The 14,448-nt window shown below is 38.9% G+C and overlaps 1 protein-coding gene across 1 annotated transcript in view; it reads right to left on the reverse strand.

Annotated features, from left to right (window-relative positions):
- Positions 1-544: 544 nt before the first annotated feature.
- The window catches only part of LOC110193009 (connector enhancer of kinase suppressor of ras 2-like), a 556,515-nt gene continuing 542,611 nt past the window's right edge, over positions 545-14,448 (reverse strand). The window contains exons 21-23 of the mRNA XM_078147936.1: positions 11,290-11,396; positions 8,700-9,981; positions 545-1,274 (exon numbers count right to left, since the gene is read on the reverse strand). Coding sequence (XP_078004062.1) covers positions 1,246-1,274; positions 8,700-9,981; positions 11,290-11,396 — 1,418 coding nt within the window. The 3' untranslated portion in view covers positions 545-1,245. The remainder of the gene's footprint in view (positions 1,275-8,699; positions 9,982-11,289; positions 11,397-14,448) is intronic.

Genomic DNA, 14,448 nt, shown 5'->3' on the forward strand with positions numbered 1-14,448 from the left:
ACTTTGTGTTGAGGAAAGATATGGTATACCTCTACCAAAAAGACAGAAAGTTATGTTGGGACAAAATGTTATCTTTCTCCTACGTTTCCTCACCTCAAACTCTTTCATTGGCCAACATGGGGTTATACTGGAAATGAAACAATAAATACCTTACAAGTCAGTTCCATCCTATCATCAGATGACAGTGCCAATAAGAAGATCAGTTAATGACAATCATGATAACTGGTCAGTATTTTTTTCCCAAAACTTTAGGAGCATTATTCACTAACTCCTATTTGTAAATTCTTTCTGTCTTCTTTAACTTAATACTAAATCTCTTGCTTCATTATATTTAACTTGATTTCCACAGTGTATGATTTGTAAATTGTAAGATTTTAGAGATTATAATTCTATAATTTCAAGCTGTGAGTAGAAAAACAGAGAAGATGACTTACTTTTAAAGTACTCCTGAGCGCTCGGATGTGATGAAGTTTTTGATTGATAAATGGATCATTGCATCGCTTTATAAAAGACCTCCTGAATTCTTGCTTAGTAGAAGGATGATGTTCTCCAAAGGCTGACAAACTGACTTTTTCCAAAGACCTGTACAGTTCTTGTAACCCATCAGAACTATCGCTTTTTTCCTTTGCATTTTCTGAAATACAGTTCACAAGTTCTTTTTACCTCCATGCAGAAAAATTTTGGTTTGGAAAATTAAGGACCCCGATAGATAAGAATTTCAGCCACACATATATTGTCGAAATTGAAACACAATGCCAGTCTGAGGGATTAGTGATGACACAAAGAAAGAATATAGTCATCCTCCCAGTGACAAGGACTGGCAAAAAACACATCGACGATATAAAAATCAAAGACAATATTTAGTTCAGAATACTTGCATCTCAGAAGTTTTTTAAAGACTGCAGTGTATAATGCTGGGGCCTGATGTTAAGATAAGAAAATTTTCCATTCTCAGTCAATAAATTGAAGAAATACGAAGTCGTAGCGAAAAAAAGGTTGCATCGATGGCTACTTTAAGAATTGATCCATCTAGTTTCTACTATGCATCAAAAAGGGTGATATTTAGGTCACCGATGATATTCTCAGCTAACAGACTAAAAGGTTTTATAAGCACAGAGAGCAAATGATTGAAAAAATGTTGTTTTTAAAGGTGGATTTAGTTCCATTGTTGGGCAGTACTGTAAGCTTTGAAGTCCAGACTATTTCTGTGGTTACAGAAATGATGTCAGCCTCCAAGGTTGTTGATCAAGAACTTCCAGAAGCGTCAAATTTTCCTAGGAATACAAGCAAACCACAACATGACTAAATATGGTCTTTCCACTTGCACACCTCAGGAAAGGATTAGACCAGATTCTGGACAGCAAGAATTCTCCTTCAGTAATTAATGGGTTTGCCCTTAAGAAACACATAGGCCATGGTTCCAGGAAACTGGCTTCTAGACAGAATTGGAAGCCAAAATGGCTACTAATAATTTTGTATCTCCTAACAGCAATTTATATTTTTAATAACTGAAACAAGAGAAAACAAGAAAAATGCTTAACCTCTCTGAGCCTTAGCTGCTTCTTCTATAAGAATGGGGCAATTGGATTAGATAGTCTTAAAAGTCCTTTCTAGTTCTGACATTTTATGATCTACTTTAAATTTAATACCCAACATATTTGACTTAAGTATTAATCCCATTATTGAACAGAATAAAAATCACAGAATTCATACCTTTTGAGGTATGAATTAGTTGTAGTTGTTTTCAGGCCACTAGAGTGTCAATGTTTTGGTGAAGATAGAAAATATTCTCTCTTCTCACCAATAAGATCAGGCTCATAATCCTAGTCATCCTTTAAACTAGAGGTTCTTAACATTTTTGGGTTCATGGACTCCTCTAGCAGACTGGTGAAATTTATAGACCCATACTCAGAATCATTTTTTAATATATAACATAAAATGCATAGACTTAGAAAGGAAACCAATTATATTGAAATAAAATGTATATTTTCCCATCCAAGTTCACAGACTCCAGATTAAGAACCCCATTTTTAGGTTAGCAGATAGTGGGGATAAAACCCCCATTTTATTGGTGGAAAAACTGAGGTGTGGCAAATAGTTGATCCAGTTAGTTAACTAAAGGATCCCCAAAGGGAATACAGGATTCTAGACCTCAGCATCTGCATATCTTTAGGGCTTTATACTTTTAAAATTCTTATTAGCTAGTTTTAGATCATATCTGTTCAATTTCATCAGGGTAAAAAATAACCTTTTTGGAAATGACCAATTTCCAATTTATAATTATGATACAGAAATCAGTCCTCCATTAAAGAATTAATTGTAGTCATGAAGATCATTCTGGTTTCTCAAAAGCTAATTCAGCAAAGCTCAAACTCTGGTAGATCTTGTTAATCTACAAAAGGTAGGCCTGGCAACAGACTGTGTTTCTGTTGTGTGAGGAGCAGCCTAAGTTTAGGGAGACTCCATCACCAAAAAGATGACCAGTAGGTAGAGAATTCTTCTTGATCACAGGGTGCCATGAAACTATTAAGGCATGAAGGCATTTGGGAAATGAAGAGAGAAGTTCACTAAAATGCATACCTTAGTTTGAATTCTCTTTGGTATCTCTACAGTTAAAATGAACTTAGCTGTTCACAGAAGTGCGAAGGTATTCATTTGAATGGACTTTGTTGTTAATGGAAGTACTAAGGTGTTCATTTGAATGAACTTAGCTGTTCACTTCAAATGAACTTAGCTGGTCACTGAGGTTTTAAGATGTTTGGGAAGAGAAAAAACAATTCATAAATATAGTATCTGAGAAAGCAATTTAAATTTTGGGACCATAGCTTATAATATAGAAGTGATAGGCTTTTGGCCAGGGACTGAGTGTTCCCAGCAAAGGCTAGTAAAAATATATGTTTACTTTGAGTCTTACAAATCTATGGAGCTTTATAGCTTCAAAGGATGGAGTAGGGAGAGAACCGCCTAGGTTTACCTTCCAAACTAGATGCTATACAGAGGAGCTACAACACAATAAGAACAGCAATAGAGATGTGGCAGAGAGAATACTGGATTTGGAAGCAGAGGACCTACGTTCAAGTCTAATCTCAGACGTCTAATCTTGAGGTCTAATCTTGTGACCCTGGGCAAGTCACTTAACTTTTCTGGGACTCTTTCCTTCTCAATAAATGGAGGGAATTGGACTAGATGGCCTCCAACATACCTTCTAGGTCTATACCTGTGATCCTTTGACTTGGAATGGAATCCTGGAGATGCCATTTATCACCTGTATAAAACTGGGCAAGTAATTTTCCCTCTGGGCATTAGCTCCTTCATATATAAAATGAGGTGGTTGAACTAGGTAACGTCTCAGGTACTTTCTAGTTTGAAATTTATGATCTCTTCAAACTGACACAAAACAAAACCCACTAAAGGAGCTAACAGTAAAATTTATGGCTTCCCATGTCTCTATACAATTGTAGTGAGTATGGGTGAGAAACCATATGAACTGAAGATATTAAAGCAAGAAAACAAATTTGATCTCATAGATATTTCTGAGATTTGGTGAATGGGACACATGATTGGAATATGACTCTGGAGGGGTTTCTTATTGAGAAGGAGTAGAGTAGGTAAAAATGTGGCAGAGCAGAATAACACTCCATATTAAGAAGATAAGAAAATCTAGGAACCAGAGAGGGGGAAGCCTGGTGGAGAGCAACTGTGTGAAGGTCAGTGGAGGCAGGAAAAGAAGTGATATTGTCATCAGGATGTACTACAGACCATCTGGACAAGAGAAGTAAGTAAATAGATGAAGAGTTTGGGAAATATCACAAGCCTGATATGGAGGAGTTATCATAGTAATGGTGGAGGATTTCATTTATGCAGCTTTCTCCCTCTGCTCAAATCAGAGTAGCTAATAATATTTTGGCTGTTTCCTAATTTTAATTTAATTTTTTTAAAAAAGGAGCCAATGAAGGAACTGTTGTTATTATTCTTACTAATAAGTCAACAAATATTTACTAATAAGGAGGAAATACTACTACTATTACTATGACTACTATTACTAATACTAATTAACATTCATATAGTGCTTACTATGTACCAGGCACTGTGCGAAGTGCTTTAAAGTTATTATCTCATTTGATCCTCACAACAATCTTGGGAGATAGTTGCAAGTATTATCTCCATTTTACAGTTGAGGAAACTGAGGCAAACAGGGGTTAAGTGACTTGCCCAGGGTCACATGGCTAGTAAGTGTCTAAGGCTCGATTTAAATTAAGGTCTTCCTGAAACCAGGTCCAATACTCTATCAGATAGAGTCTATTCACTATGCCACAATAACTTTCTGGGGTGGAAATGATGGGAGCATTGGGAGAAAATGGCCTCTCTTCAACTTAGAATTTGTGATGGAGAAGAAAAGGACAGCTATACATAACCTGATACACACTCTAGATTTTGGGTGAGCATATTTCAAAGGCTTCAGAGAAAGAACAGGTAGGATCTTGTGCAGGCCAGAATTACATAGACAACTCAAGAGGAATGAAATTCTGAATGTACAAAGAGGAGAAAAAATTCAGTGAGGAGGAAAAGTGGAAATTGCCTGAAAAGAATGATGTGGAGACATAGGGAACTCATCAACTTAGAATTAAAAATAACAAATATAGAAGATGGAAGCAAAGATGGGTAAAAGAAGTCAAATATGAAAGTGTGGCATGGTCCAGGAAGAACAGTGTCAGGAGTGCTAAACCTCAGATTGATCTGGTAAGGAAAGCTAAGTACAACATAAAAAGTGTGGTTGTTTTTTTTTTTAAAAGCTATTTTGGGCAAAAGAGGAAGATCAAAGAAGGGACAGGATTGGTCTCTGGGATAGATGGGGCAATGATACACAGATACTCTTACTTCCACTTTCTCTCCCAAGGAAAATGTTGAAAAAAACCCAACAGAAATGGCTAATAGGGAGTTGATAAGTAATGGAATAAAAAAGATAAGTAAAGGAATTGTAAAAACACATTTAGCTGTCCTTAGTGAATGAATTAAAGTAATAAAGGCAGATTAATTATGTTCCAAGGGACTAAAAGAACTGGCAAATGGGATCGGTGCGTCATTGTTAGTACTCTTTGAAAGATCAAGGAAAATGGGAGAGAAGCTATAGGGATGGAGAAGTACAATTGTCCTGATGTTCAAAAAAGGGACGAGAGTAGAATCTGCAGTTGATAGAATTGTGTGTTTGCATTTACTTGTGTTTATTTTATATTTACTCAAATGAGCTGTTTACATGTTGTACCCCTTAGAAGAACATAAGATCCTTGTGGACTGAAGTAGTTGGTGCCCAATAAATGCTTTTGGAATTAAAATGAATTGGGCTTGATTTTGATTCCTGGCAAAATTCTAGTATGTATTACGAAACAAAAAGGCCAAAGAATATCTATAAAAGGGAAGCAGCTATCAAAAAGATGCTTGTATGGCTTCCTTCTTCCAGAGCTAGGCCCATTTCTTTTTGACAGGACTACTAGACCCAGGGAAAGCTATAGATATTCTCTCATCTCAATTAGGAAGGGACCTCAGGGGCCTTGAGTCCAACTTCGACCTGAACAAGAATGCCTTCAACTTCACATGTAACAGTCATTTAGCTGTTGCTTTGAGTCTTTTACCAATAAGACACCTACTTCCTGCTTAGACAGCCCATTCCACTTTTGGATAGCTTTCATTGTTGGGAAGTTTTTCTTTATGTGGAACCTACATTTTTGTCTGTAAAGCATCCACTCATTTCTCCTCACCCATTCTTTGTGCTCAGCCTCAGAACAAGTAAATCTCTATTCTACAAGACTGCCCTTTGGAACCTTAAAGACTCCTATCATATTGCCCCTAAATATTCTCTTCTTCAGGCTAAACCCAGGATCAGAGGACCATAGGTTTGGAGCTGGAAGGAAACTTAGAGCATATCTAGTTCAACGCTCTCACTTTATAGATGAGGAAATGAAAGGCCATGGAGGTGAAGTGACTTGCCTAGTCACACACATAGTAACAGAGGTAGAGTTTGAACCCACATTGTCTGACCTCAAATTTAGGGCTTCTTCCACTGTTATTATTTGCCTCTCCCAGTTCCTTTAACCAATCTTCATATGACATGAATTAAAGGCCCTACACTATCCTGGTTATCCTTGTCTGAATGAGCTCAAGTTTATCTATGTCCTTCCTAAGACCTGACACCCAGAAGTGAAAACACAGTCCAGATGTGGTCCAACTGAACTATTACATCCCTAGTCTTTTGCACTGCATCTCTCTTAATGCAGCCTTAATGCAGCTAATCGCATTAGCTTTCTTTCACGTCAACAGGTATTTATCAGACATTTACTATATTCCAGACACTATGTTAAGTGCTGAAGATACAAAGAAAGGTGAAAATATGGGCTCTGTCCTCAAGGAGATCACATGCTTGGTGGTCATACCATAATCCTGGCTCATGTTAAGCTTGCAATGCACTAATCCCACTGCCTTGTTCCGATCTTTGTTTCATATGAACTTCTTTCTAGCTATGCCTTGCTATCTTGTATTTGTGAAGTTGATTTTTTGAAATCAAGTGAAAGACTTGATTTAATCTAATCTAATAAGGTGAAATTAAATAGGGATAAATATAAAGTCTTACGTAGGATATGGGGGGAACCCTAAATATCAGAGAAATCTCCATACTGGGAGTTCCCTACACTGATAAAATCATAGGTCCAGACCAAAACAAAATAGACCTTGCTCTTACTTTGTCGAGATTTTTTTGGATTCTAACTCTAGCACGTGGTGTGCCAGATATCCATTCTAAATTGTGTCATATGTTCAACAGCAGAAGGCCAAGGAAAGATCTCTGAACCACTTCTACTTGGGAACTTCCTCACAAATATGAATTGAACTGTTGATGATTACTCATTGGCTTTGGTCATTCAATCAATTCTTAGCCCACCTAGCTGTTATTCCTGTTTACCCCACATCTCTCCATCTAGTCCATGAGAAAAATATGAGAAGCTTTAACAAATCCTTTGCTAAAGTCTAGGTAAATTATATCTATAGCATGCATACTGTTGGTGGAGTTACGAATTGATCTAACCATTCTGGAGAGCAATTTGGAACTATGCCCAAAGGGCTACAAAACTGTGTATACCCTTTGAGCCAGCAATATCACTACACTAGGTCTGTATCTCAAAGACATTTAAAAGAGGGAAAAGGACCTATTTGTACAAAAATATTTATTGCTGCTCTTTTTGTAGTGGCTAAGAATTGGAAATCAAAGGGATGCCCATCAATTGGGGAATGGCTAAACAAGCTGTGGTATATGATTGTAATGGAATATTATTGTGCTATAAGAAATGACGAGCAGGGTGATTTCAGAAAAACCTGGAAAGACTTACACGAACTGATGCATAGTGAAGTGAACAGAACCAGGAGAATGTTATACACAGTAACAGCAATATGACTTAGCTATTCTCAGCAATACAATGATCCACGACAATCCCAAAGGACTATTGATGAAGCATACTATCTACCTCCAGAGAAAGAACTGATATTGATTGAATGCAGACTGAAGCATGCTATTCTCACATAACCTGCACATGTATAATCTATATCTGATTGTTCACCATCTCAGGGAGTAGGGAAGAGAGGGAGGGATAGAATTTGGAACTCAGAACTTTAAATAAAAACATTTAAAAAAGATTTTTATCAGTGACTTGTATAACAGCATAGATGACATTCTCCTAAATTTTTCAGCTGACAAAAAGCTAGGAGGGAGAGCTAATGCTAAGTTCTTTGAGGACAAGTGTTGTTTGGTTTTGTCTTTGAATGCTCAGCACCCAGCATAGGGCCTTGCATAGCAAATGCTTAATAAATACTTGTCAAATTCCATTGCATTGAATTGAATGATGAAGTGAGGATCCCAAAAGATTTCAAATTGATAGAGCACTGGGTAGAAACTAAGAAGATGAAATTTAATATGGACAAATATACTTACAATGGGCCCAAAAAATTAACTTCACACACATACCAGATGGAGTCGTATGTCTGAACTAGCTAAATACATGGGTATTTTTGTTCAGGTAGAGATTGGATTGATGGCCTCCAAGTCAGATATTTTGAGTGGTTGTGATTAGAATTGGTGGAAGGAATAAACAAACCAATGAAATTAGAGATTTTTTGAAGCATATATAGGATCATAGGATTTAGAGGTAGAAGGGAACTTAGAGAAATCTAGTCCATCGCCCATGACACAGCTGAAGCTCAGAGAGGCTAAGTGTCTTGTCTAAGGTTATATAGCTAGCTAGTGAGTAGCAAAGGCAAGATTTAACCTTTACTGTCTCAGCCTCAGTGAAATCCTCAGAAAGGCTCAGCAAATCCCTACAAAGAGCAAATTACATTTTCTTCTGCTCCCATTGGCAAGGGCACATTAGGAAATAAAATGAGCTTGCTTATGGTCATCAAAGACATCACATGCTTGACAATGCCCTTCACAGAAAAACTTCTCCTTGCTTGTCCATGGTTTGCCATTCTGAGTTGCTTTAAGACCACAGATGACTAAGGAACAGAGTCCTGAAGAAAGCTGGATTGCGGAAACACAGAGGAACCTCCCCATCCTAATAGAGACTTTGCTAGATCCTCAACTGATGTCACAAAATACATTTGATGATGAAAATCCACTTTCTGGAAAACTCATTTATTTTAAGATGAACAAATCTTACCTTCCTCATCGAAACTATTTTGTTTCTTAATGAGAAATTGGTCTTCCTCTATCTCTGTTAACTCTGATGCCTTGATTTGACCTTTGCTCCTGACATCTCTATTCCGAGGCAGACTCTGACTACGTTGCTTTTGGGGCCTTGCATGGGACCCATGATCCTGCTGGTAGGGAATCAGTGGGAAAGGCCCTTCTTGGTCACTGATGTTGTATTTCTGGGCTGGCAGGGTTGCCTGTCGTCGCTTTTCAGGTGACAGGAGAGTTAGGCCGAACACATAATCGTCTTCGATAGGACCGGTTTGGAGAAAATGGAGCCCCGAACTTGTCAGTGGGGTCTCAATGAGGTCTTGCCAGGAGCGCCTTTCCCCATGGAGCCTTCTGTGGCTAGATGACTCCCTACTTCCTGTGGCTTCCTGTCGAGCCTCTTCAGTAGAAGAATAAGAATAGGTGGACTCACTTGAAAAGTGCCGACCATGTTTGGATTCCAGGCAAAAACCTGGGCTATGCTTGGATTCCAGGTATGGACTTGCACCTCGTTTGGTGTCCAGGAATGGACTGGCACCGCGTTTGGATTCCAGGTATGGACTTGCACCGCGTTTGGATTCCAGGAATGGACTGGCACCGTGTTTGGATTCCAGGTATGGACTTGCACCAGGTTTGGATTCCATGAAGGGACTTGCACCACGTTGGATTTCTGGGAAGGGACTTGTACCATGGTGAGTGGTTTCTCGGAAGGGACTGGCACCGTGTTTGGATTCCAGGTATGGATGTGCACCATGTTCCGGGAATAGACTGGCACCACGTTGGGGTTCCGGGAACCGACTTGCACCACGTTTGGAATCTGGAAAAGGACTGACACCACGTTGGAGGTCCAGGAACATGCTTGCACCGCGTTTGGGCTCTGGGAGTGCACTGGCACCACGCTGGGTTTCTGGGAATGCGCAAGCACCACGTTTGATTTCCAGGAATGGATTTGTGCCAAGTGTGGGATCCAGGAATGGATTGGCACCGTGTGTATGTTCCAGGAATGGACCTGCGCTACGTTTGGGTTCCAGGAATGGACTTGGGCCACGCTTGGACTCCAGGAATGGGCTTGGGCCACGTTTAGCTTCTGGGAATGGGCTTGGGCCACGTGGTGGTTCCAGGTATGGACTTGCGTGGTGTTTTATTTCTGGGAATTGGCTCGCGTGGTGTTTGCGTTCCAGGAATGCAGTCGAAAGGTGTGGGGGTTCCAAGTACGGATTCGAAAGATGTTTGGACTCTGGATATGGACTTGAAGAAGTGCCCTAAAAGCAAATGCAAGTATCAAATTAAAACATACTATCATAATAGAAGACTGTAGAAAAATATTGGATGGCCAATAGAATTAAATATTACATAAATATTTTTGAAAAACAGGTTTTGCACTTTTCACAGTTGAGACAATCAATTGAATTTAATGAGCACAATTAATTACCAATGGCCTCTTCTTATTTTGGATACAATATTCATCCCAGACTTACTGCTCTGAGACAGTACCAGCACACTCTACATGGTTACCAGGCTTGCTCCTAAGCCAGTGAGGGCCTTGAGAACGACATGGACATCCCCAGAAGAAACTGAGAACCACTGTTCCTTTTTCTTCAAGGGCTAGATTTTTCCAGTCAAACAAGCAAGGACAAAAAAACCTTCCAGAACTACAGGGTGCTGCAGAACCAAAAAAGGTTTTAAAAAAGTCCAAAGACATTCTGCTCAGCTAGTGTGCCATCTTAATTAAAAAATAACGAGGCAAAAAAAATCAGAAAAATACAAAGGGAGGGGCTTAACCTGTGTCCCAGTTGATAAGACAGCATCACATGGGTGAAAATCAAGCTGAACTTCCCCCATGTGATGCTGTTGCCTCAGTCTTTCTGCCTGTGGTTCTGGTCGTGTGAGGATCACATCATTCACGCTGGAGAAAAATCGGAAAGAAAAATAGAGAACGGTCCTATCTGCATTTACAAACGAATTCTCTGTAACCATATTTTAGCAGCTCTTTTTAATTTGGTACGAGTTTCTTTTAGATATTATATTTTAATGCCCTTTAAAAAAAAGTGATGGGAAGAAGAAAAATAAAAATTGACCTTAAAATGTTTTTGTTATAGCTTTACAAATTAACTTTTGTTTTAAACAAATGAGAATGGTTTTTGAAATTAAGTCCCATGGTTTCATTTCAAATAGCTTCTTGGAAATGCATTTGTTTATTCCTGGACCACATTTATGAGGTCCTTTCAACATTCATTTTATATATTTGAAAAAATACGCACATGGAAAAAAACCCCACACTAGCTTTATGGAGCAAAGTAAGGAGGAAAGAGGTCACTGGACTGCATCTCTTTGCCTTTTCTTCCATGGCTCAGACATGTCCTTGCCTTTAGCTTGCCCCAACTGGCTTCTAAGACCCTTTGGTCTGCTGGAACCAATGGTATCATTTTCCACTAAGGAGATCCATCCTGAGGTGCATGAGACCCTGCCTTGCAAAACGAAAAACCTCAAGCATTTCAAATACATTTAGAGCAGGTTGTCCACACTTGGCCACTGGGACCTTGTTTTAAGACGTGACGTTTTGTACTTACTGAGGATGGTCGATGACTGACACTGACATCATTGAGAGCCATGGCACCCTCCAGCCTCATGGTCAAAGAGCTTTCGGCATCATCATGATCGCTTTCACTCCAGTAATCTGATAAGAAAAAATTTAGGTCTGAGTTAAAGTATCTAGATGAGAGTACTTCTGGAGCTGATCATTTTTGTAGTGCTCTGCTGGGAACTGCAACTTAGAAGGAGGAAGAGTCTCTCTACTCATTCTCTTTTCCTAGCACAAACTGCTAATTCAACACACACACGGGGCAGAGCCGATGGTGACACTAATTCACTCAACTTCCTTGGAACATCCAAGACTGCAATAAAGGGCATTTTCCTCAGGCTATATTCTGGCTCTTTGGGGACATTTAAAGGAGATCAAAATTTAGGGGATGTTCAAGTTCAAGCCTGACATCTGCCATTCTCAGGAAAATGATGATTCAGAACTAGATTGTAGCCATAGATAGCCAGCATGATGCACTGGGCTTTCTCTTTACTAGAGCTCATTAATGTTATAGAGAATTCTACTTGACAACTACGTTGTGCTACTGAGAAATTGACCTCATTTAATTAAAAATAAATAAGTGCATCAAAAAGATGGTTTGGGGTACATACAAAGCCCAGAATCCTAAGTATTTGTATACAATCATCTACCTTTTTTCAAACTAAAATCATCAATATGAGTTTGAAATTCTACTTCAGAGCAACTGAGACAGAGAATCACTGAATTTATGAACTGGAAGGGTCTTTATCTAGCCTTTTTCTAGATAAGCCATTAGAAAGTCTTGGAGGGGAAGTGATTTACTTAAGGTTACACATCTAGATAGTAGCAGAACTGGACTTTGAATCAAGATCCCCTGGCTTCTGGACTAGGGCTCTTTCTACTACACTATGATCCCACTCAAAGAAAAGGGCATGGCTTTTGAAATATTGTACCTCCCTAAAGAAGTGACCTATTGTCAGGTAGTGTTATTATATTGAAGTTTTCTGTTTTAGAAATATTAAATTTTTTTAAAAAGATGAAATATATGACTGACCTTCCCATTCATGATGCTTCTGAAACTTCCTACCGTGACTGAAGCAAATGCCAATAACATTTGCAAGGACAGTGGTGCTGCCAGTGATACTCCCAAACACCCAATCACTCCACCATACAACCCGGTACGGTCTGGCTACTGGACAAATGCCCAAATACCAGAAAAGGCAATCCGACACTGCTTATACAACATAGTGAGAAAACATAAAATTGCAGACATACATATTCACTAATGATAATATATACATTCATTACGTAGCACATGAACATTTCTGTATTATTTTGTGAAAAAGTGTGAGTTGCTTTAGTGGAATTAGGAATCAGGGTATGGTTCCCATCTTGTCAGTGGAGGCTTTTTGCAGAGTATATAAAAAATGAGGAGAATTCAGAAGGCCCTTCTGAGAAAATTAAGTGGAAAATATTTGTTTAGTTGGTTTTTCCCTTATTTACACGTGTTGTCTCATAAACAAGGAACTAAAACCCTAAGAGCACATGTTAACTCTTCAAGCTGTGCTCTCAGTCAATGATATAGGATAAAACACCACCAGCATTCTGATTCAGCCATTGAATATGCTATTCAAAAGACAGCATCAATTTAAATTCCCTTTTACATCTTTGATTCCAGCACTTTCAAAAACCAATATTCTTTGAGATATTAGATTGGTCATTCATTTATAAACATCAATGTTCCAAACCTTTTCTTTTCTCCTTAAGCCTCCTACAAAACTCCTCTCTCTATGCTCTCAGCTGAAGTCTTTACCTCACACCTCAATGAGGAAATCAGAGTTATTTGCCATGAGCTCCCTTTTCTCTTTTCCTTCTTAGGAACTCTTCTTTCTCATCTTGCACTATCTTGTCATCATCCTCCATTAGTTTCTCTTTAACTCTAGTCTCTGATGTGGACTAGCTAAGGTGCATATAGCACCCTTGATTCTACCCTCCCCCATCTTTTCCAGTAGACTGTCCCCACTATCATCCCAGTCTTTAACCTCTCATATGTGAGGCAGCAAGGTGGCGCAGTAGAGAGAACACTGGGCCTGGGGTCAAGAACACTAAGTTCAATTCTGACCTCTGACACTAACTACATGACTCTGAGCAAGTCATTCAACCATTCGCTTCAGTTTCCTCGCCTGGAAAATTGGGGAAATAACAGCAGCTACCTTTCAGGCTTGTTGTGAGGAACGAATGAGATAATATATATATAAAAAGTGCTTAGCACAGTGGCTGGCATGTAGCAGGCACTACATAAATGCTTATTGCTCCCTACTTGTTGCTTCCCTGCTGCGTACAAACATGGCCAAGGTTTCCCCATCCTTATTCTCTAACTCCACCTCCGCATTAGACTCTACCATCCCTCTACCATCTTCTTGCTTTCCCAGCTAAACTCCTTGGTGCTTCTACTTCCTCTCATCTCATTTTCTTCTATTTTGGGAAGGGGGAGTTTTAAAGAAAATTTTCAATGTTTCAGTGACCCTCCTTTCGCCATCACTATTGCTAAATCCCCTGCCCCAATTAAAAACTAAGAAAAAGAGAGAAAAAACCCTTATAACAAAGAGTATTGTCAAGCAAAATGAATCTCCATGGCGGCCACATCCCCAAATGTCTGTCTCTTTCTGCACCTTGCATTTATTGCTTCTCTTTTAGGAGGTGGGTAACATGCTTCATCAACATGCTTCATCATAGGTCCTCTGGAGATGTGCTTGCTCATTGCATTATTCAGAGTTCCTAAGTCTCTCAAAGTTGCTTTCCCTTTTGCAGCATTGTTGTTACTGTATAAATTGTTCTACAGGTTCTTACTTCACTCGGCATCTGATCATACTACTCAGGATCTACTGAAATTGTCTCTTTCATCATTTCTTATGGTACAATAATATTTCAATCCATTCATAAACCACATTTTGTTCAGCCATTCTCTAGTTGTCTAAGAAGCAATCTAAATTCTAGTTCTGTGCTTTTCTGTTTTTCCTCTTTTAATCCTACCTTTGGGATCAGGATGTTTGTTTTGCTCCTGACTATTCCCTCCCAGTGTTACCTTCTCTCTTAATTCTTTGGGAGGACTGTGGATCTCCAAATTCCTAACAGTTTCTATGTTGAATTTGATCATTTCTACCTCAAA

This window comes from Phascolarctos cinereus, unplaced genomic scaffold (genome assembly GCF_003287225.1).
Source record: "Phascolarctos cinereus isolate Bilbo 61053 unplaced genomic scaffold, phaCin_HiC Scaffold_8;HRSCAF=390, whole genome shotgun sequence".
In the NCBI taxonomy this organism is placed as follows: domain Eukaryota; kingdom Metazoa; phylum Chordata; class Mammalia; order Diprotodontia; family Phascolarctidae; genus Phascolarctos; species Phascolarctos cinereus.